At 35.1% G+C, this 23482-nt stretch overlaps 1 protein-coding gene across 1 annotated transcript in view; it reads left to right on the top strand.

Annotated features, from left to right (window-relative positions):
* Positions 1 to 23482, top strand: part of LOC103893362 (protein eyes shut homolog) — a 949231-nt gene that overhangs the window by 856341 nt on the left and 69408 nt on the right. Inside the window, 1 exon segment of the mRNA XM_019470252.1 lies at positions 16057 to 16221. Coding sequence (XP_019325797.1) covers positions 16057 to 16221 — 165 coding nt within the window.

Here is a 23482-nt window from a genome sequence, read left to right as displayed (position 1 = left end):
CTAGTGCTCTAAACGGCATCTGAGCTATGCTGAATGGTAGTTCATTTCAGCCTTGTTTTTTCCTCCCATATTCATTTTTCACCTGTGATTTGAAAAAGAAGTAATTTCATAGATGATTATTTATAGCCAAGCAGATATTAGTAAGGCAGATGGGGAACATGTATCTAAAAGTAGCAGTAAATGTGATTTCAGTATTGTTTTATTCACTTCTTTCCTGTTTTCTTTATCATGTACTAGACAACCATAATATCATGTGGTGTTAGTGGCAGAGCTGTGACATTGCTGTAAGGTTGTTTTACAATTGCAGTTGCTCATCAGACTGGGAAAAATTTATAGAAAATGAATACTACAGTAGTGCAAGTAGTTCTCAAAATGAAACTTAACTCAGTGCTGCCAATGACTTTAAATAAAATTCCCCATCTTAAAGAACCATGTCATATTAAAAAGGAATTGTTAGTAACTGTGTTTTGTTATATAAAAGCAGATCATGGGAGAGGCTCCACTCTACATAGTTCAGGCCTGTGGAGGAACAAAGGAGAATAGCAATCCCTAAAAGTTGGGTTATTTCGCTATCGGTACGTCAGACTGTACCTTTATTTTGCTATGTGCCAGTAATATTTTATTACAAAGTTAGACTCAGAAATATTTGCGTTTTGAACCTGTTCTGCAAATTAATTGCTGTTGCAGCATAGACATCAGTTGTTTTGAGTAAAACAAATGCTGCTCACCTCTGTTGGATATAGTAAGTGCTTTGTGAGCAACTCTAAAGTCAAAAAGCTATCCATTGGTGAGGGCAGCAGACTTTCTAGCTCCGAAAGTTTGGGATCTCTGAAATCACGTAATCCTGATTATCATCTTGCCTCATGCATTCCTGTCTGCCTTAGTACGGTTTTGATTTTAGCAGCTGCTCACTGAAAGACAAATTTTCACTGTTAAAGCTAAATCTAAAATCGATATCAGGCATGAGGTGAAGTATTAATCTCTAAATCTTGGAGCTGATGAGAATATATATTCTGAAATTGCGATGGATGGAGGGAAAAGAAGATAATCAGAAATGCTTACTTTTAAAAGGAAGGCATTACTTAATTCATTTTTTCTTATTCTGATACTGAATCAAATTGAAACTTTAATAGTTTCACAAAATGTAATGAAAAGTTAATGTTTGTCTCTCAAGTGTGTTCACCTCTCCAGTCTGAGAAATTGTAGCTCACTGCATTAAATCTTACTGATTTCCCAGCTTCATGTTTAACAGTGAAGTAATATTCCAATGGAATATATAGGTGGATTTATTTCACCTTTAAAGAAATAAATATCTAACATAATAATGGGGTTTGTTTACTGAGTTGTCTATGATTTTATTAAAAAGGGGAAAACCAGCCTAACTGTCACAGCAACATCTTCATTTTGAGATTAACTTTCAGAGTTTGCTGAGAGAAAAGAACTGGTATATAAAGATTAAACCTGTAATTGAGATGTAATAAATTGCATAAAATGAGTATTTGTGGCTTGCCAAGGAAGATGTATGAATTGGTAAACATGTAAATGTCAAGCCTAATATAAAGTTACTTGTCCTGAGACTTTGTGTTCTTGTGTGCCACAGTATTACCTGTGCTTTGTTTGTACAAAGCATTGATCCAAATCAGAAAAGGAGAGAAAACAAGACTCTTACTGAGTCCAGGCTCTGTAGTTTTCAACAGCTTCAAGCAGACAATTGCTCCGCTCACCTGTAACCAGAAATTAATTCTCCGAGTCCATGAATTGATGTGGATTCTTGATATCGTATCCTGATACAGATCTGTTCTTCTGAACTGCAGTTCTATAGGGTCATATGAAGTGACGAGTAAGTTTGTGCATGATTTGTACTTCTAACATAGCCACTTGGCTGTGATCTAAGCAGTTCACTCAAGCGAAGCAATTTTCTTTTTTTTTTTCCTATTCAGACTTGAGAGATGGATTCCATCTGCCTTTTATACCCATGAATGAAAAATATTTCTCTTCTGGGCTGTGTTTTCTCCCCCATATCTTCATCACTTTTCTTTCTCTGGATCACATCTACAAAATGCTTCTGGACTTAAAACATCCTTGCAGATGTAATTTTTCTTATATTATTATTTGCTACATTTTAATATTTTCTTTGAAGACGTCCCATAGGATACAAATGCATTAAGTTGATAAAACCTCCCTGGATATCCTTGAGAAGTTGCTATTCAGAAAGATTTCCTAGTGAAATAATTAATAGCTAGGAGTTGCTAAAACATTTCTGTCCAAATACGGAAAGTAAATTAATATATTGTATACAAATTCATATGGTTTCATTCTGTCTTTAACACTGGAATTTACCAGATGGGTTTATGCCTGTATTTCACATCTAAACTTTTGGCCTGAAAATTTCCTTTTTAAGATAAGTGTGAAGAAAAGGTAGATTATTTCAGAAATCTTCTCCTGGTTGTTGGAAGCAGCTTCTAAAAAAATGTGCAGTGTCACAAAGTAATAAATAATGCAGAATAACATAAATGACTACAAGAAAAATGGTTAGTGTTCACACAGTGTGTTTCATCAATAGTTTTTAAGCTTTACTTAGGAAATGGGTTCTGTAGCTGTGAAAAAAATCAGGAGTTTGATTTTTTTCTTTTAATTTTAATTTGGAACATTACAAAGAAAATGTGATGGTTACTGGACCTAGTATTTTGAGATTACTGCCACTATAAACTCATCATGGCTTTTCCAAACTCGAGCCAGCTGGTTCTTCAGTCTTGCAGAAATTCATCAGTCTCCAGACCCAGTACAGCATAATGTGGAAACCCCTGGATGATCTGAGGGGTGTCCTGAAGTGTAGGATTTCCTTCCCCAGAACTGGAGACCAGGGGATCTGAAGATTTCTAGATCCTAAGTAAAGAAGTGGGAGCTCTGACCTAGTTGACAGCACAGGCCTTTTGTGTTGTGTTGAGGTACAAGGATTACTTTAGTCTATGACAAATGTTGCTGTATTTGTTTTGTTGCCTGGAAAAGAAGATTATTTTCCTCCTGGGATCCTTTGTAGAAATATCCATGTGTACAAGAAATTGTTTCTTAAATGTTGGCAAATGCTGGAAAATTATTTGTCATTTGGTTTCCAGCATTTGTGTCATTTCACTTACTGTATTTTCCAAACTGTATTCTAGTGGTGTATCTTGGCCACCTGGGCTTGAATTATTATCAAGCAGAAGTTTTGCTTATCTTGAAAGTAATGTCTTTGAATTCTGCAGTAATGCTAGAGAGAAAAGGAAATTTTTGTCTACACGTACTATTCTGTAGGATAAAATTATCTCTGTTCTTTCATTGACCATCTTGCTATTCATTTAACTATGTATATTTACAAACTAATACTGTAAATCAAATCAACAACCTGTTTGAGTAGACCTACTTACACCAATACAAAGGGGCTTACAGTAGTGCTAAAATCTATTTCTGTACAGTTAAACAAAAGGGAAATTATGTTAAGTGGTGTGTAATGCTTCACTGAAATCAGTAGGCATGTGGTATTTTGCAGCAACTGGAAAATTGTACCAGAAATGGTTCTGAAATAAGAGTTTTTAGTCTGGAGTAGCCACTTGGCAGGTTCCCAAGTAAGCCACAGCCTAGATTTGAAATACTGTTTTCCTTTTCTTTCAGAGAGAACACCCCAAAACATGAAAGGAATCTTTGTTTAAAGTCGTCCTGCATAGAACATAAAACACTAAATTAGAACAAAGTAACTGTATAGATGAAAGTCAGATCTGCACTGCAAAGAAGTTGAAATAAAAAAGTTTGGAAACAGATCTGTTCAAGAAGGGTGACTTCCTAGGTTTGTTGAAACTCTCATAGACCTTTTTATTACCTTTGGGACTAAATTTAGGCAGACTTTTTCTGGTGGGCAGAATGGAGGGTGAGGAGAGATGAGGTTGGGAATGTCTGTGTTTACAGCCATGCTGCAGGCTTCTTCAGTCTCCAAACAGAGCTTGTCGAATGAAGCAGTGTCTTCTTCCTCTTCCTTCCTTCTCAGAAGGGATTTACACTGACCCAAAATGCAGCAGCTATGGCAAGGCAGTAAGTAAGTTTCTTCTCTACTGCTCAGTCACTTCTGCTTTAACAAAATCATAGAATCATAGAATGGTTTGGGTTGGAAGGGACCTTTAAAGGTCATCTAGTCCAACCTCCCTGCAATGAGTAGGGACATCTTCAACTAGGTTGTGTTGCTCAGAGCCCTGTCCAGCGCTACAGTCCAAAAATCCACGCTACAGTCTTCACACAGCAGGCAATGTACAGGTAAATTGAAGTTACTCTCTTTGTTTCACCTACACCCACAGTAGGGCTTTGCTATGTCACTGTAACATCAAATCAGTGGAAAAAAGCATGCAGATGAGCTGAAAGCTCTAATACAGAACATCCACCTCATCTGGCACTTCTACTGGTTATGTTTTGGAAGGGGAGAGTGATGGTACTACAGTTAAAGCCAAGATAGCCAAGATAAAGCCAATAAAATTACTCATTTCAGTCTAAGGTAATATCAGACAGAATTGCTTTTACATCTTGGCTGAATAAGGCTGCTGAAAAAATAAAGAATTGTGCAAGAGATTATGTATTTCTGAGTTTTCAATTGGCCACCTCATTAGTTTAATCCAGATAAGTTTGCTTACTTGATTGTAATAATCTCTTGCAATTTCATGTGACTGAATTGGTTGTGCACCTACAACACTGAGCCCAGTTAAACCATGTTGAAATTATTGCTGTTGGGATTAAGTGAACATGCATGTTTGCAAATGTACCTGCTTCCCCCAAATGTTGCTCTCTTGTAATTGCCAAAATAACAACCAAAGTTACTGCAATTGAGATTTATTATTATTGTTGTTATTTTTATTATTATTATTAAATATTGACACAGTAAATATTATCTTAAAATCAATTGGAAAATACTTTTATAAGTATTATTCAATGTTAGATACAGTCTACTGCAAATGTTTAAACTGATCATTATATGTAGGTGGTATTTCCAATTTGGTACTTTCTAACCAATATAACAGTGGTAAATGTTAGGAAATGAGGGAAAGGAATAGGACATCTGTCTATAGAGATACTTCTCCATTTTTGCATTCTTCTAGCAGAAAACTCAGGCTAAAAATAAATAAATTACATTGGCAAAACTGTGGGGAGGCAGAAAATTACTCTGTTTTGTGAATCCTCAAAGGAAAGGGTAAATACATTGAAATGTCTGTTTTTCTAATTACTGCTCTGATGCTAACTGAAGATTAATCTACCTTAATTTGTTAATAATTTTAGCCCTTAAGTATTCTTCTTGGTCTGTAATTTGTTGATTTTTTTTCACCAAACTCTAGAGTTAACTACATGATTCCCAAAAGAAGCCATGGCAAGGTGTTAGTATAATTGGGAGATGGAGAAGAAATTGTTTTCATATTCCTATTTTGTGGCTCTCGTTATTCCTCTTAAAACTTCACATTTCAAGAGAGCAGAAATTAACAACGTTTATGATCACATTGTTTCTAACCTTGCTCATTTTCACCTGCAGACATTGTCACTGGCTAATCTCAGGCTCTTATCATACACAGCAAAAGTCTTTTTTCAGAATAAGACCATAACTCCATGATTTGAATCCAAAGGCCTTGAAACATCCCCCACCCCAACCCCAAGCCTCAGGGACAGCTGTAAGATGCTAGCTTAAACAAATTAAAACATGGCAACCAATCCACTGGCTCACTGTAATTAAGAAGTAGAATCAAGTAAATATATTCATTCCAGGCTTATGAAGTAGAAAACCAAACTCTCTGGTTCAAGAAGTTAGAAGGACTTCTTGATGAAATTGCTGATTGTGGTTTTAGTATCCTTTTGCCAAAATACAGCATTTATTTTTATAATTCTATTGCAGCTTAGTGGATTTTATTGATTTTATTGTCCGACCTCCTAATTAGTTTTGTAAATGGGAGCCTAAGTTATGAAATTGCCTTTGAAATCCAATCTTCCACTGAATACCACACGTTTACTTTTGCTGCATCATGACCTCTATCATTTTCTTACATTTTCTTAGTATGATGTTGCTCTTATGTCTTGGTTTGTTTGTGGGTTGGGGGTTTTTTTTGTATTCCAGCAGCTTAATAACTACTTGTTATGCTGGACAATATTCTGTCCATTTATTTGCAGCTGTATGACTGTTTCATATTTTTGTATTTTTAACTAAGACATATATATATATGCACTACCCCCCCTGCAAAAAAACCAAACCAAACCAAAACAAAAAAACCAACAACAAAACCAAACCAAAAGTATTTACTAACAAGAAAATTTAAAGAGTTTTCTGGAGAAACACTGAATGTATTGACCACAAATTATTGTGGTCATATCAAAATAAAGAGAGGCATAAAAACCAGAATGTGAATATATTCCTATAAATATAGTTTAGAGATCTTGCAAAGTCCTAGGAAGCAGACTGAAATTAATTTCAAATTAATTTCAAAACAGTCATTTAAAAAGATCTGATCAATATTTTCTACCTTAAAAGCATTGGTAGAAGGATGTCAATTGATCATTGGTTGATTAACCAGCTGTCACCCTACCAAAGTAATTTCTCAATTTTATGCAATATTTGTTAAAAGATTAGGAGATCATTCATAAATAGCTCAAATGAACTTCAGTAGTGTATTACCAAAACTTTAGCAGGGAGATAAAGAAACTTCTTGGTTTCATAGGAACACAGTAGTAGTACCTCTGAAACACTATTTTCTCTTTTTTCTTTCCACATTTATGCAGGAGGAACTTACTTTTACAGGGAAGGTACCAATAGTCAGAAAATGAGAAATTTCAGGAACTACTTTTGCACCCTAAACCTATGAAAACAAGCTCAGATTAGAATTTGGATTAGATTTACACAGTTCTGTAAATTATGCATCTATATGTCTAAATAATAATAGGAAAGTCTAATCAGAATCTCACAAAAATCTCCTAGGAAAGTAATAAAAATTTGGTGCACACATAACGTAGCAATACATAAACTGTGTTATTTATATGAGCACATTAAATTTAGTGTGCTTAAAACTACAGCTTGCATTTCACATATAATATTGATCATCTATTATCTGGTATCAACCATATGACAAATTAGTCTGCAGTGGTATCCAGATGGAAGATTTCTCTTCAAATGACTAAATATGACACACACTGAAAAATTCTGAATATTTGTCCAAATTAAACTTTTATAGCCAATTACTCGTCAAGTATTTCTCTGATCCTTTGGGATAAGAATGTTAGTTTATGTGTTCAAGCACCATTGCAGAGAATAAAATTAAACTTAGCTGGCAGAAATAAAATTAAAGTGACTGAAAATACATTGATATCTCATAAAGCAAAAAGATGGCCTTAGAATTTTGATAAACATAAGAATTACAAATATACAAATAAAATATGTACACATTTAGCCGAGACTCAGTGTAAAACAACAGAAAATGAAGCTATTGGGTCGCATTCATTTGTGTAACCAAACAGTTCTCATTACAATGAGTAATATATGTTCTCTAGTACCTCAACATGTTACAAAAAGTCTGTTTCCAAACATATTCTGACAGCTGCCTTTTTCCTCCTGAAAACCAGTATTTATTTCATTCACTCCTTTTACCAGTTCATTAGACTTGAATCAAAAATGTGAATACTAACGTTCAAGTAGACTTTCTGTGATACTTTACAGAACAAATATATTAATGAGTGAACTTCAAAAGATTTTTACAAGTCCTTGCTTCATTAAAATTTGCCATAATATGTGCCACAGTGGCCTTAAAAGCAACCGGCTTTTCAACATCAAATATAGTAGTGCATTATGACAACTCCAGTGTAAATTATAGTTTGATATTCCTGTAATTGGGTGAGATTGAAAGATATAAATGAAGATATGAAGGACCTTCATTCCCCTCCTAGATAGGACTTTTTTTTTTTTTAAATAGAAAAAAATTGTGGTTTTGCAGGAAGATCATATTTCCTGTCAAGTATGTTGAGCTTGAAGAAAATATTAATAATACCTTCCCAATTTCCTCTACGTCAAATTCAGGAAAAGAGTTAAGCACTTATGCATCATTTTGAATGCAGGTGGTAAAATACATCTGATTAGGTACTAGTATCAATTTAGGAACATTCTTTTCGCTTCAAAATCCTTGCTTAGGAGCAAAGTAATAAACTTTGGAGATGAAACTAATCAAACAGAAAAAGATAAATGACTGGGTTGTTTTCAAAACTACTAAAAACAGGTAGTAAGATGTTAATTTTGATTGAGACTAACAACAACTAGATTGTTTGGGATTTTTTCAACACCCAACTTCTTGACTATTTTTCATACCTTCTGCTGAGGTACTACTGTCATACCTGTTTTCACAAAATCTTGAACTGAATACGAATAAATAATTTTCCTTTTTCCTTTCTCATGTCAGTCTGTTCCACTTACTTACACATCTGGTCTTACTTTACATGTCTATGTAATATCCATGAAAAATAACAAAATTTAATAATTACACAGCATGTCTCAGCTGGACAGTTTAGCATGCTTCATGGCCATTAACTTCATCTTATTCTGTGAGACAGGTGATTTTCTTCCTTTTACAGATACACAGGAGTTGGCCGGAAACACTAAATTCTCATTTGCTGTAAAATGATGCAGTTATAACTTTGCTGATGTACAGCAACTGAGGGTCTAGGCAAAAAAAAAGTGATTCTTCCCTCCTAAAATGTGAGATTGGAAGAAGAATAATGATGGCTACAAAATAGGAATATGAAAATAATTTCTTCTTCTTGTGGCTCCCTGTTTCCCAAAGCATATGAACATCCAACTGCTTTACTATGATTTCATTTTTTCAGACATGCAGCTAACTCTTGAACTTCTCAGTATTTAAGGAATGCTAAAACTATCAATATATCAATTTTTTTTTTCCTGAAATAAAACTAATAATATATTTGCACTGGGTTGATCTACTTATGACAGTGCAGCTGCCAGAAGAGGAGGGTAACTTGATCTCTAGGCAGTAGGTAGTGATAATTGCTATATGTTTCACATACCTATGGAATCATTAATTTCCTTTATGTTAAATGGTGTGCATATCTCTTATCTTTTGTCATGCAATCTTAGCAGTGATATGGAAAGCAGAACAAGTCACATAAAAATTACCAGCTGGATCAGGCCAGCAGGTCATCTAGCTCAATATCTTGTCTCTGAGCAAAACCAGTCACAAATACTTTGAAAGGGATATAAAAAACAGGGCAACTGTGATTTTTCCCAAAGTATGTTACTTCAGCTTCCACCAATCAGTGAGATTAGGATTTCCTGAGCTGTGGTTCCATTATATTTGCTAGCCTGGTGGATTGGTTTTCCTGTATTTTTCTTAATTTTTCATGTTTGTTTTTATTTTAATACTTTTGACCCACATAGTATCTTGTGGCAATAAATTACCCCACACAAATATGTATTCTGTGAAAAGTTATTAATAATTTTCTTTGGTTTTCAAGCCTGTGACCTCATGGTATCATTGAGTGCCCTTAGTTTTTATTCCATAAGGATTTTTTGCCTTGTAATGTAGGAGTTCAGTTACAGCAAGCAGAAGGTTTCTGTGCATTGAAATGAAAGCAGCAAGGGTGAGATTTATTTTGTTTCATATTTTATTGTCTGGAAACAGCTGAAATCACCCAATCAATTATTTTGTAGATTTCTAAAGTTACAGTCATTGAGGAAATGGTTACTGTATTTCTGTACTATTGTAGGTGTGTGTGATGCTTTATGAAATACCCAAGTCAGATCTTGTATGTACGAGACATAATCCCTAGGAATTTTCTGAATCATATTTATTTCACTTTGATTTTCTTCCCACCGTGAACATGAGATAAAAGAATGCATTACTCTCGGGTAGTTAAATTTGGTTCCCTGGGATATTCTGTGAGCATGAGATGGATAGAGCAAGTCACATATTCATCAGTCCCTCGATATTGCTGCTAAACTGACTTTTTTCCTGCTGAGAACACCTCCATCCTTGGTAATATGGAAAAGGTTTGCTACACTGGTCAGCAAATTTTTTCTCACCTGTGCTTCTACTATATTCTTTGAGTGATGGAAAAGAAGAACAAGCACAGAATCTGTCCATAAGTTTCAGATCTCTGTCATAGGATGTTTACCACTATAACTGAAAAATACAAATAGCAAATTCAGAGTTTAAGCCTCTGAGTAAAAATTCTGATCTCCTGTTCAGTTCACATCTCTAACATTTCAGCTTAAAACTACTGTATTAACTTGTTTCTGCCTAAAGAAAATCCTCCAACAGGCCATTTGGTTCTGATGCACAGATATCAAGAGTAAGAATTGTTCATCTAACTTCAGATATTGCCAGTGTACATGTCTACAGCTAAGCTAGTGACCCTCAAATCCTTTTATAGCACATGGAGAAAAATAGGTGGTTTTAGGTTGTGATTCATCTGGCCTTTTTAGATGTTTATTATAAGGTGAGGAGAAGCACATCCTAGGATTACCGATTTCTCTTCTTTATTAAAGATGACCAAGGACTTTAAATGCAGTTATCTACCCTGTAGATTGTAGACGGCTTGGTCAGCTATTTGGTCACATCTCTCCTACCAGAAGATGAATGCATTACTTCCCTTTCTAGGGGTTTGTGGTGGTTTTTTTTCTGATACTCATCCTTACTATTAAAAGTGTTACTTATTTCTCATTTGAATTTATTTAGCAATGGCTGGTGCAGTTGACGGGTCTTACTATCTTCAAGACTAAAAAGTCTATTTTTAATAGAAATCAATAAAATTTAATAAAATTCAGTACTAAGCCAAACTTGTCACAAAAAGCAAACAATACAAATGGTAAATTAGAAATAGGAGTAGAAACAGGTGGATTCCAATTTACTAGCCATGGAAAACTGTATTCTTCCCCTTACTGCTGTTTATTTTCTAACTAAGACAAAGTCAAATAGGATCATAATAGAAACTTGTTAACGTTTTCTCAACATTTTCCTGTTATACTATGTGTTATTATGAAAATTGTAGTCGATAATATCCCAGGTAACCTATTTATTTCAGTAGAAAATTTGAGCCTTCAGTTAAACTATTAACTTCAGTTAAACTATTAAAGTATAATTCTTAGCAATATAGAATCATAGAATCATAGAATAGTTTGGGTTGGAAGGGACCTCTAAAGGTCATCTAGTCCAACCCCCCTGCCGTGGGCAGGGACATCTTCAACTAGATCAGGTTGCTCAGAGCCCCATCCAATCTGACCTTGAATGTTTCCACGGATGGGGCATCCACCACCTCTCTGGACAACCTGTTCCAGTGTTTCACCACTTTCATCATTAAAACTTTCTTCCTTATATCTAATGTAAATCTATATGTGCTGTTCAGGAAATCCAAGACCCAACTGTGTAGTCTCTGTTTATGAATTTTTGCAGGTATTGTATCTTGAATTACTTGTAGTCTCCTTTTTTACCCTTAAATTATTAGATTTTTTTTTTATTTCTTCTGGTATAATTGAGACCTGTAAAACTGTTACGTTACCTATAGTTGATTGTGCCTTGTACTTACAAAGACTTTTTTATATATTATTTTTATCATTGTATTATGTTGCTTCTTAATCATTGACTTATTTAAGTACCTAAAGATGAAGCTTGTATGCAGATAGGGACCTGAGTTGGATCAATTTAGGTTTTAGACACCTATATATCCTAAAAAATACAGTTTGGGAACTAAAACTCATTAAGCATTTTTGCTTATTGAAACAGGGACATACTCTGACTCTAAAAGAACTGTATGGCTTTGAGAAGTTGTACGGTATTAGTTTTCTCACTATCCTCTATTGGTATAGTGTCACATTTGTCACTGTTTAGTTGTAGTAACAGCTAATATCTCAAAAAGTTACATTCTGCTTAAAGACCTTAAACGTAGGTCAAAGAATCATAACACAATTCCTTTGTAGAAATTCTCCATACTACAGAACTGCTGTGCTGGTGACTCCATTACATTCCATCTCCTTGTGGGGGACATGGTTGGTAAGTCCCTGTTGCCCTTCAGTTTTTCCCTAGTGCAGTGGTCTCCAAACTATTTCGATTGAGCACCCCGTCAGTAAAAAATTTTTGAGGACACCCCACCAATGTATGTATATGTATTTATTTATAAATTACATATATGTACTGCTGCAGTTCTAATATTTTTCTTCCTGCACCCCAGTGAATTGTCTTGCATACCCCCTGGGGTTCATGCACTCCATTTTGGAGACCACTGCCCTAGTGGAACAGTCCCCTGGGGTCATGGACAGAGCTGACAGTGTTAGTAGCCCCAGGAGGGAATAAAATAACCATTTCTTCTGTCAGCCTGCCCTGTGAAATAAATGAAGTACAAAATTACTTATTGCCAGCAACCATCTTAAAATATGAAGATCTGTAAATGTTACTAGAAAACAGCGTGAAATACTTTCATACTATGGTAGAGTCTTAGATGCACATTGTAGCTGGTATCGATAGTATTTCTGTTATTAGCTTATTGTAGTTCAGCATATGCCCTCTTTGGCTTTGTTTCATGGAACCTACCAGCGTGCAGCCATGCTCAGTGCTGCATGGGACTTTAATTCCTGCTAATTCAGAGCTTAGTAGAAGGAGGGAAGTGGAAAAAGAGATTCTAGACAAGCAGCTTTGCCCGTACTATTCTACCTGTGCATTTCATCACAAACCTAAAGATTTTAGGCTCTTCAGCTTATACACAAACTATATGCAAGATAAGACAAGAATACTTAGACTTAGTGGATATTGCTACAGGTGCCTTTGGGATGCTGGGGTTCCTACATGCTCTTCATTGTCTTGCCATATGCTGGGCTACTTGTTTGACTAATGCTTGCCACTGAATTGCAGTTTCCTCTCCAGACCTTCTTTTGGAATAGAGTTCTCATTTGTGTATTCATTTCCTCAGAATTAGCTTCATTATTTGTAAAGATTTAAGGAACAAGAGAATATGCGTATTTAAAAACAATTTTGTAGTTACAGAAAAAAGTTACAAAAGATAAAATGACAAACTAGTATGACTAACAGTAAAGATTTTCTTCTGTTGTTCAAGCACATCAGCTAGCTTTTGATGCTTGCAAGTTAGCTTTTAAGCCAAAGGAAGAAGAGTGCTCTAGAGAGTTTTCATGGGTACATTTTCCTGTAGAGAGGATGTTCTGTCAGAGCACGCTCCTTGAGGATGGGAAGTTCTTCCCTGCAGGATCTGTGGCTACTCAAACCTCTCCCTCCCCTGCAATACAGGACATAGAAAGCACAGCTGACCATGTCCTGTTTCAGTACTTCTCAACTGTTGAATTTGAATGTTTCACAGTTGATTCCTCTTGCTGGGTAGGAGCTTTTTCTTGGTGTCTTGTGCTTAAGAAGTTTTTGGTGCCTTCTTTGCTTCATTGTGCCACCTGTAGAGGTTGTATTCCTTCTTCTGACCTACATTGCAGATAATCAATCTCAGTTTGTGTGAAGATGAAAGCTCAAGGAGATATCCGCTGTTTAGTTTTCTCCCGCTTAAGCCCTTCATCCAAGGAGAGGACTAACCTCTGTGCTCTCAGTGACCTCTTTACTGATGTTGTACAGTTGCAACACATTGCAACTGTCATACGGCTTTAGGGCAGAGAATGACTGTTGAAGATGAGCAAGCTAATAGCCTGCATACCATGGGGAAGAGGGTGTTCTTGCAGTTCTGAATGGCTTTGTTGGCCAGGTATGACTTTAAGTCTCTGGTGAAGTCTCTGTATTTGCTATATCTCTTCTGCTGATTCCTGAGAGGACTTCACTGCATTGGTGATGGAGGCCTAGGCTGCTTTGGGCGCAGCACTGCAGGTGTAGTCATCACAGTTGAAATAGCATTTTTCTCAGTAGTTTTGGCTATCCATTAGTGCAGAGACCTCTGAACGCAGGGTGCTGGACTCCCTGGGAAGTTGCAGGTCTTTATGGAAGATCTCTCCTTTGAAGGGAACTATCCCAGCTAAAGGACTGATAGGGTTGTCCTTCCTTTCAAGATTACCTGGATATCCTATGCTCCCTTCCCCTTCTCTCTCTCCTCCCCTGCCCTTCAGCTAGCTGAAAGAAACTTCACAAAATATTATTTTTAATGTAGAAACTAAATTGTGTCAGTTAATCTTGAAGTTGAGTATTTTTCACAAACTGCCTAATAAAAGATATTTTAACAGCTTTAGCTGCAAGATGTACCACTATATTGTGAGTACTGTACTACACTGAGGTTTCTGAAGGCCCTACATTTGAAGAATAAGAATTAATGTTGTCTGCACAGAGCCTCTCTGTGAAAGATCAAAAAATCACCAAATTGTTGAGGTTGGAAGGGACCTCTTGAGATCATCTAGTTCAACCACCTGCTCAAACAGAGCAGGGTCACCTAGAGCAGGTTTCTCACAAACGCGTCCAGTCAGGTTTTGAAAATCTCCAAGGATCAAGACTTGACAAACCTCTCTGGTCAATCTGTGCCAATGTTTGACCACCCTCACAGTGAAAAAGTGTTTTCAAGTGTTCAGGTGAGATTTCCTGGGTTTTGATTTGTGCCCATTGCCTGTCAGGGGGCACTGCTGAGAAAAGTTTGGATCGCTCTACTCCATTCCCTTCAATCAGGTATTTATAGACATTGATAAGATCCACCATAGCCTGCTCTTCTGCAGCCTTAGGAGTCCTGGCTTTCTCAGCCTTTCCTTATATGAAAGAGGCCCCAGTCTCTTAATCATGTTTGTGGCCCAGCACTGGACTAGATCTGCTTGTACTGTTTCCCTTGAAAGTATGAATTTAATTAGACAAACGGCATTCTTATAATTGTGTAGGTCTGCTTCTGATTTGCAATGCCTTTGACCTTTACCTCACCCTTCAAGGGAATTTTTTCATCCCATAGTTTTTTCACTTTCTCCAACAATCCTGATTTTTCCAGACCTACCGTTTAGAAACATAACTACTTCTTGCTTTCCATCCTGCCTTTCTTTTGCTGTCAAGTTGTGGTGGTTTTTTTTAATGAATGCCCTTCAACACATGCTTGTTTAACTAGGGGTTTCATTTTTTTCTTTCTTAAGTCCAATAAAAACAGCAGAGAATAAACCATGGGCAGATTTCACAAACAAACAAACAAAAAATTAATAAAACAAATAAAAATTTTGAAAAAAAAATCCACGTACTAGTCATGCCTATGTCTAATCATCAGTCACAAATCCATTATATAGTTTTAGTTCATTAAATCAAAAAATTCTTTACAAAAATATTACCTGAACTCAGACTGCTTTTCTTGTTGCCTTTTCTTGTTGCTCATTCCTTTTTCACATCTTTGGTGATGAATTTGGACACTCTTCAAGGAGCATTGCTTAACTAGGACGCTTAAGGTATCAGGAAGAAATTCTGCCTTTTTTCTTGCTTAAGTGGTATTATTATCACAGCTACAGGGGAAAAAAAAAACCAAAAAACATAATGACAAAGGTAATTAATGCAATAAATGTTGCAAATGTTAAGCCTTCATAGTTAAAAATTTTATCTTGTGATTATTTATTTTCAAGACAGGAGTAGTGTAGTGGAAAAATGTATATACTGCCCAATAGCATCCTCATCATAATTTCAAAACCAGAACATTTGAGTATCCTCAAAATGAAGAAAACCTGTGTTTCTTATCTACAACTATAAACCAAAAGTACGTCACAGGGATGTCATAGGACAAAAGTTCTGCACGGACACACCTGTAAAAATGAAAATCTGTGACAAACTTTTGAACTTTATTGCATCTTCTAGCAGTAGTCCCTCCTATAATGGTCTTTTCACTTCTGCTAATATACAGATGCTAGAACATTTTCATTTTCTGCATATTTAACTTGAATGTTTGAAATTAAATAAATTTATATGCATGCTCTGCGAATAATATAGTTGATTACACTATTCACAGGTATTCAGAAGAATGGATATTTTTAAATGTGCTTTGCTGATTATATTGTATTTTATTACTTTATTTTGTAATAAATTAATAAAATTAGCTTTTCATTATTCATTTCAGACACAGCACTGTTTTTTCCATCCTTCACTGGAAATTCTTATTTGGAACTACCTTCTCTGACATCTGTATCTGACACCAGGACTGCATCTGGGCAGGAAACAAGCAATCTGACAACTCTGTACTTGACAGTGAAAACAACTGCTCTAAATGGCACAATTCTTTACAGTGAGTACCAATGATACTTGAAGCTAAGTATCAGTTTTAGCTCCTTCAGGTCCTTGTTAACTTTAGTGTACATCAGCTGGCATTTCCTATTCAGCAGCAAAATGAGTCATTAAAATGCAGTAGAAGCCTTTTGGTATTCTAATGCATGATACATTATAAAATTTGAACCATCATTCTTTGTGTTCCTCTGGAAAGTTCTTTAATTTATGACTCATTGAGCAAAACATAACTTACAACTGAAAATGCTGCTTCCTGACAAGAAAGAACATAGTAAGCATATGACTCCAGTAATAAGTGTTACAGCTCTAAAATACAAATGTTGAAGAAGTTTTGAACAATTTATTACAGAGAAACAGCTTCTCCATAGTTGGGTTGAGACTTGCTTTTTATTATAATTGTGATCTTGGTTCCAAAGATTTTTTGACTTGCAGAAGTATCTTAAGTTCTGCAAATTTGCCATATTTCAGAGTATTTACTGTGGTTTCATGCTTCAGAGGATTCTTTTGTGGTCCCCAGAGAGTATACTTGCAGACTTGGACATATGCTTGTTAATACTACATAAGAATGTTTCTTCTTGCCTGCATATTTCATTCCTCAGTATACGGCATGAACTTCTGAGACAGTATGCTTTTCACTAGTCAGCAAGAAAAATAGGCTTCTCTGCCCTCTGAATATTTCATTATATATTTTAGCTTGTAATTTCTATCCAAATGGAAAACCTGGGAAGTGGGGTGATTTCTTCCTGAACCCAGGAAGAGCTAGAAAAATATGTTTGTGCAATCTATGTGATAGATTTACTCCACAAAGACAAAATCATTAGGAGCATTCTCTGTTCACTGCAGCTTCCTAGGGTTTGTCTACACAAAGAAATCTTCTTGATTTAATATAATTTATTTTTATTAATTTTTGTTATTTTTATTTTAATCTGGAAGTAATATATGTGAATTCACCTGTACTATGTAAATATTTGTCATGCCTATGTCTAATCATCAGTCACAAATCCATTATATAGTTTTAGTTCATTAAATCAAAAAATTCTTTACAAAAATATTACCTGAACTCAGACTGCTTTTCTTGTTGCCTTTTCTTGTTGCTCATTCCTTTTTCACATCTTTGGTGATGAATTTGGACACTCTTCAAGGAGCATTGCTTAACTAGGACGCTTAAGGTATCAGGAAGAAATTCTGCCTTTTTTCTTGCTTAAGTGGTATTATTATCACAGCTACAGGGGAAAAAAAAAACCAAAAAACATAATGACAAAGGTAATTAATGCAATAAATGTTGCAAATGTTAAGCCTTCATAGTTAAAAATTTTATCTTGTGATTATTTATTTTCAAGACAGGAGTAGTGTAGTGGAAAAATGTATATACTGCCCAATAGCATCCTCATCATAATTTCAAAACCAGAACATTTGAGTATCCTCAAAATGAAGAAAACCTGTGTTTCTTATCTACAACTATAAACCAAAAGTACGTCACAGGGATGTCATAGGACAAAAGTTCTGCACGGACACACCTGTAAAAATGAAAATCTGTGACAAACTTTTGAACTTTATTGCATCTTCTAGCAGTAGTCCCTCCTATAATGGTCTTTTCACTTCTGCTAATATACAGATGCTAGAACATTTTCATTTTCTGCATATTTAACTTGAATGTTTGAAATTAAATAAATTTATATGCATGCTCTGCGAATAATATAGTTGATTACACTATTCACAGGTATTCAGAAGAATGGATATTTTTAAATGTGCTTTGCTGATTATATTGTATTTTATTACTTTATTTTGTAATAAATTAATAAAATTAGCTTTTCATTATTCATTTCAGACACAGCACTGTTTTTTCCATCCTTCACTGGAAATTCTTATTTGGAACTACCTTCTCTGACATCTGTATCTGACACCAGGACTGCATCTGGGCAGGAAACAAGCAATCTGACAACTCTGTACTTGACAGTGAAAACAACTGCTCTAAATGGCACAATTCTTTACAGTGAGTACCAATGATACTTGAAGCTAAGTATCAGTTTTAGCTCCTTCAGGTCCTTGTTAACTTTAGTGTACATCAGCTGGCATTTCCTATTCAGCAGCAAAATGAGTCATTAAAATGCAGTAGAAGCCTTTTGGTATTCTAATGCATGATACATTATAAAATTTGAACCATCATTCTTTGTGTTCCTCTGGAAAGTTCTTTAATTTATGACTCATTGAGCAAAACATAACTTACAACTGAAAATGCTGCTTCCTGACAAGAAAGAACATAGTAAGCATATGACTCCAGTAATAAGTGTTACAGCTCTAAAATACAAATGTTGAAGAAGTTTTGAACAATTTATTACAGAGAAACAGCTTCTCCATAGTTGGGTTGAGACTTGCTTTTTATTATAATTGTGATCTTGGTTCCAAAGATTTTTTGACTTGCAGAAGTATCTTAAGTTCTGCAAATTTGCCATATTTCAGAGTATTTACTGTGGTTTCATGCTTCAGAGGATTCTTTTGTGGTCCCCAGAGAGTATACTTGCAGACTTGGACATATGCTTGTTAATACTACATAAGAATGTTTCTTCTTGCCTGCATATTTCATTCCTCAGTATACGGCATGAACTTCTGAGACAGTATGCTTTTCACTAGTCAGCAAGAAAAATAGGCTTCTCTGCCAGCTGAATATTTCATTATATATTTTAGCTTGTAATTTCTATCCAAATGGAAAACCTGGGAAGTGGGGTGATTTCTTCCTGAACCCAGGAAGAGCTAGAAAAATATGTTTGTGCAATCTATGTGATAGATTTACTCCACAAAGACAAAATCATTAGGAGCATTCTCTGTTCACTGCAGCTTCCTAGGGTTTGTCTACACAAAGAAATCTTCTTGATTTAATATAATTTATTTTTATTAATTTTTGTTATTTTTATTTTAATCTGGAAGTAATATATGTGAATTCACCTGTACTATGTAAATATTTATAGGCCAGGGTTAAAAGTAGTATAAGCTTCATGGCATTATTTAATTATGCCTTTTATTATTATCTGTATAACATTTTCTTTAGATGTAAAACACTGTAGTCCCAAATTGAACATCTATATTTACTGCTTTTCAAAATGTTATCTCAAATTCTTGTATGTTATAGCTGGGTTGTTGCTGCAGCTGCCTAAGCTACATGGCTGCAGAATTTGCTAAGAATCATGGATAAGTGGTGATGTGGCAGTCTTTTATGTTGAAGTGTTTTATACTTGTTAGTTATTTCAATTTCAAGAGGAGTTGTTTGTCCTTCAAGAAGAATTCAAGGAATGACACTGGATGTACTTTGAATATATTCGGCATTTAATGATTTTGTTTGCCTCATCACTGCAAAGTAGTTGGCTTCCAGCCAAAGTTAAAGTAAAGCTTGCTATCTACCCATAAGCCCTAATAATTAAACGTCTGTTAAAAAAAAAAAAAAATCCAACATGGAAGTTTCCCTGTTATTCTCAGGAGGAAGTGGTGTTTTCTGAAAACCTGGATAAGTGTACTGTACTCCTACCACCAGAGCCAAATTTGTTTCTATCGCTACTTGTTGGAAAAGATTTTGATCTGAAAGTAGTAAATTTACGAAGCTGGGGAGGGATGGTGGTTGGAGTAGTTTCGAAACAGAATTTGCAATGCTGGATGCTGTTTGCCTAGTTCACAACTCAACTATTTTACACATAGTGAATTTGCTTATCTTTGAAAACATCAAATATGCAAAATTTGTAACTGAAAATCAGATTCCAACTCTTTCACTCTCTGTGCTTTCCCATAATTACAAACAAAGATGTGTGCTTCTCCATTGCCTTTTATACAGAAATTACACAAAGATGAACAGTATATCCTCTCCTTTTTGTTTCCATCCAGCTACACAAGGCAGAGTTACAACCTAAGCTTTAGTTAGTAGCAGGTCTGCCACACTTTCATTCACAATCATCATTTAAAATGAAAGTGCATTGAAAAGCATATTAAACTTGATAATTTTTTAGATGTCTCTGCCTTTTGTTTTTAGGTTTCTGCAATTGTCAAGTGAGAGCTAGCCTGTACTTGGAATTAATGGGCTCCTTAGAGTAGTGTTGAGAATCAGAGGAGTGTTATCTTGAGCTTTCACACCATGATGTAAATCTATGTGGGCTGTGGAATTTCATCTTTGTTGCTTGTAAGTTTTCAAATTATTCTGAGAAACCTAGAAATTGTCACATTTATATGTTTAGTTCTGACCAACTGATATGATAAGGCAAGTAATCTGCACATACTTCATATGTCTCACAAGTGTGGTTGAGTACTTTGGGTAGACAGTGCTCAGAGATTTAAGTATGTTAGGCAACATGGAATGAAGCATGCAGACTGTCTCAGGATTATGTACTGAGAGTTTAGGTGCAGCTGAAACGATGCTGTGAAAGGAAGAGAGGGTGTGGATGCCTTCTTTGCGTACCGAGGAAGAACACCACAGTGGGCATAATTGGTAGTTGTATTATGCTCCTTAATTTCATTCTCTGTATCCCAGTGAATCTGCTTCTACCATTGTTTTTATCAAAAAAATTTGTACTGATTTAACAAAAATATAGTTCCCTTATGCCTAGTTCAGTTATATGGATACAAATACTGGATAATTCTAGGGACATTTTGATGTTATTTTGTATTTAATCAGTGCAAAATAAACTCCACTGAATTAGGTGGAGGGACTGCCAATTCAAAATATTCAAAATCGTATCAAATAAATTCAAGATGCTGCTGCCTCAAAATAAATTCTGTAGTCTTTCTCAGATTATATCCTTATAAATTAGTTTCTGCTTTTGAATATCAGAGAAAATATTAATGTTCCTAAATTACATTTAATCAGAGAAAAGTTACTTTCAGGTGTACCAGTACACAAAATCTTTCCGTACCAGAAGCAGAAACTAATGCTTTTTTCTCCTCCCAAACATGAAATTTAAAAGCTAGTAGTCCACCATGAAACTTAGAGCCAATCACACATTGCAGAAAAACTCAAAAGGAATACTGATGAGAAAAAAATATTTTTAAACTGCTAACCAAAGTGATTCTGTGGCTTTTCAGTCTTCTAGCTCTGCAGGAGTAGCAGGTGTACATTTGGGGCAAACATATTTTGTTTTAAAAGTAAAGAAAAATAATATCAGGAAGAAGAGTAGAACTTAGAGAATTTTGTTGCACAAGGGTGTGTTTCATAAATCCAAGCTAGTACCACTATTTAACCAGTTTAATATTATCATATCAAAAGCATTCATTGTGGTTTTAGAGATAAAAGCAGCACATAATGTACACTTCATAATTTATATCTCTTTCTTTGTCAATACAATGAAAGGCTCCAAGGAAATTCTGAGGAAGTGGCAGTGGTTGGAGGCCTTGAGTTCCCGCTTACCACACTCCCATAAGTGATCCCACAGATTTCAATGGAAATTGCTCTTTTGAGTAAGATTATTTTTTAAAATGACAGTGGTTTTAATTTTATAATTTTTTGCTTAGTGAACCACAGAATTTTAAGTATTCTAGGAAAAACTTTGAAGCTGTGTCAGAAGGGTTTGCATGGAATTTTCCCACCATAGTTATTCTGGAAGAGTTTTTTTTCCTTATGCCAACCTTAGTTTTACCTTCTTTCTACAGTTCCAGAGCATGTAAATTGTGTTTAGCCTATGTAAATTTTTTTCCTAGCCTTTATTCAATTTATTGTTCTTTACTTCCATTCTAAACTTCTCCAGTAACATATGTTACTGTAAAAAAATTGTTTATGATTCTGTATGGAAATATAATTTCATATCAGTGGTGGATGGAATAATTTTACAAGTTTTCATCAGGTGGCAAAAATGTTTTGTCATCTTTTTATTAGAAATTATATAAATACTATATAATTTATATTGGAAGGAGAAGCAAGAAAACGGGCTTCCTAGCAGGCCGTTATCTCTTGGGTTCTGGCGAGTGCAAGCATTAAGATTTTGATCTTAAGATTTTGTGATGGATGCTTTAAAACCAAGTTTTCAAACATAATGTTCCATTTTGCTGGAACTGTTGACATTCCCATGAATATTTCAGCTCCAATAGTTAAGTTAAAAATTGAAAGATATATCTTCATAATATACAGAAATTATACATGAAAATCTGTCATTTGCATATTAGCAATGATGCCATTTTCACTTATTTTCCCACATATCTTTGCAAAGATATTCACTTTTCACACCTGAAAATGTCTACACAGGTGTATAAATTTAATTCTCTGATGTGGGTAGAACAATTACCTGTGAAGCTAAAGACTAAAAAAATCCAAAAAGAAAACATGTTTATGTCTTAACTTCTTTTTTACTGGCCTTCCAAATATTTATTCTTACTGTGTATACTTGTCTTGTTTGTTGAACTGCTTCAAGCTGCCTAGTGATTGCTGTTGGGTTTGTATAATGTTTCTACTAAAATCTGCAGATTTGTACTTCCTTCTGTCTGAACACCTGACACGTGTGGGAAAATACACATGGCAGGTAAGGTTGGCCATCTCACGGCAGTTTCTGCTCTTGAAAGAAAGCTACATCTTAAAAACTATAACATATAACAGACCACAAGTGGCAGCAGAACAGAAGTAAAATCAGTATTTAAGGAGAAAATTTAAGCATTCTATACTGTCTGAACAAGCCTTTGAATTTCTGTGGCCCATGTAAAGGAGACTGTAATAAGGAAAGGGAAATGAATGTGTGCCATGAGATTCAGGTGGTGAAAAATTAGTACACTGTCTTTTGTTACAGAGTGTAGATTTAGAAATGCCTTTTCAATCCTTTTTGAAAAGAACCGGGAATATGTCACAGAAATACATTTTCTTTATGGATTTAGAAGAGATAGCTGACTTGTAACCTGGTGGTAATTAATAGTAATTCTAAAGATTCTTTAGAATTCTCAGTAAACTTCTATATTTCTGTAAATGCTGTTAACTGAAGTGTATATCTGGATCTTTGGTGGAAGAAAAAAGATTTATTTTTTTTTCAATATAGCTAAAAAACATTGGTTTGTTCTCCTGATAACAAAAGAGATCCAGAAGTATAAATCAGCTGACAAAAGGATATAAATGGAAAATATCATGTTTCTTAACTACAGGAATGTCTACAAGTTTGAAGGGTATTAGAATCATAGAATCATAGAATCATTGAGGTTGGAAAAGACCTCTAAGATCATCGAGTCCAACCGTCAACCCAACACCACCATGCCCACTAAACCATGTCCCTAAGCGCCTCATCTACACGTCTTTTAAATACTTCCAGGGA

Source organism: Aptenodytes forsteri, unplaced genomic scaffold (genome assembly GCF_000699145.1).
Source record: "Aptenodytes forsteri isolate BGI_AS27 unplaced genomic scaffold, ASM69914v1 Scaffold414, whole genome shotgun sequence".
Taxonomy (NCBI): domain Eukaryota; kingdom Metazoa; phylum Chordata; class Aves; order Sphenisciformes; family Spheniscidae; genus Aptenodytes; species Aptenodytes forsteri.
The sequence above is the reverse complement of the archived record's forward strand: the minus strand, read 5'-3'. Positions and strand labels throughout refer to the sequence as shown.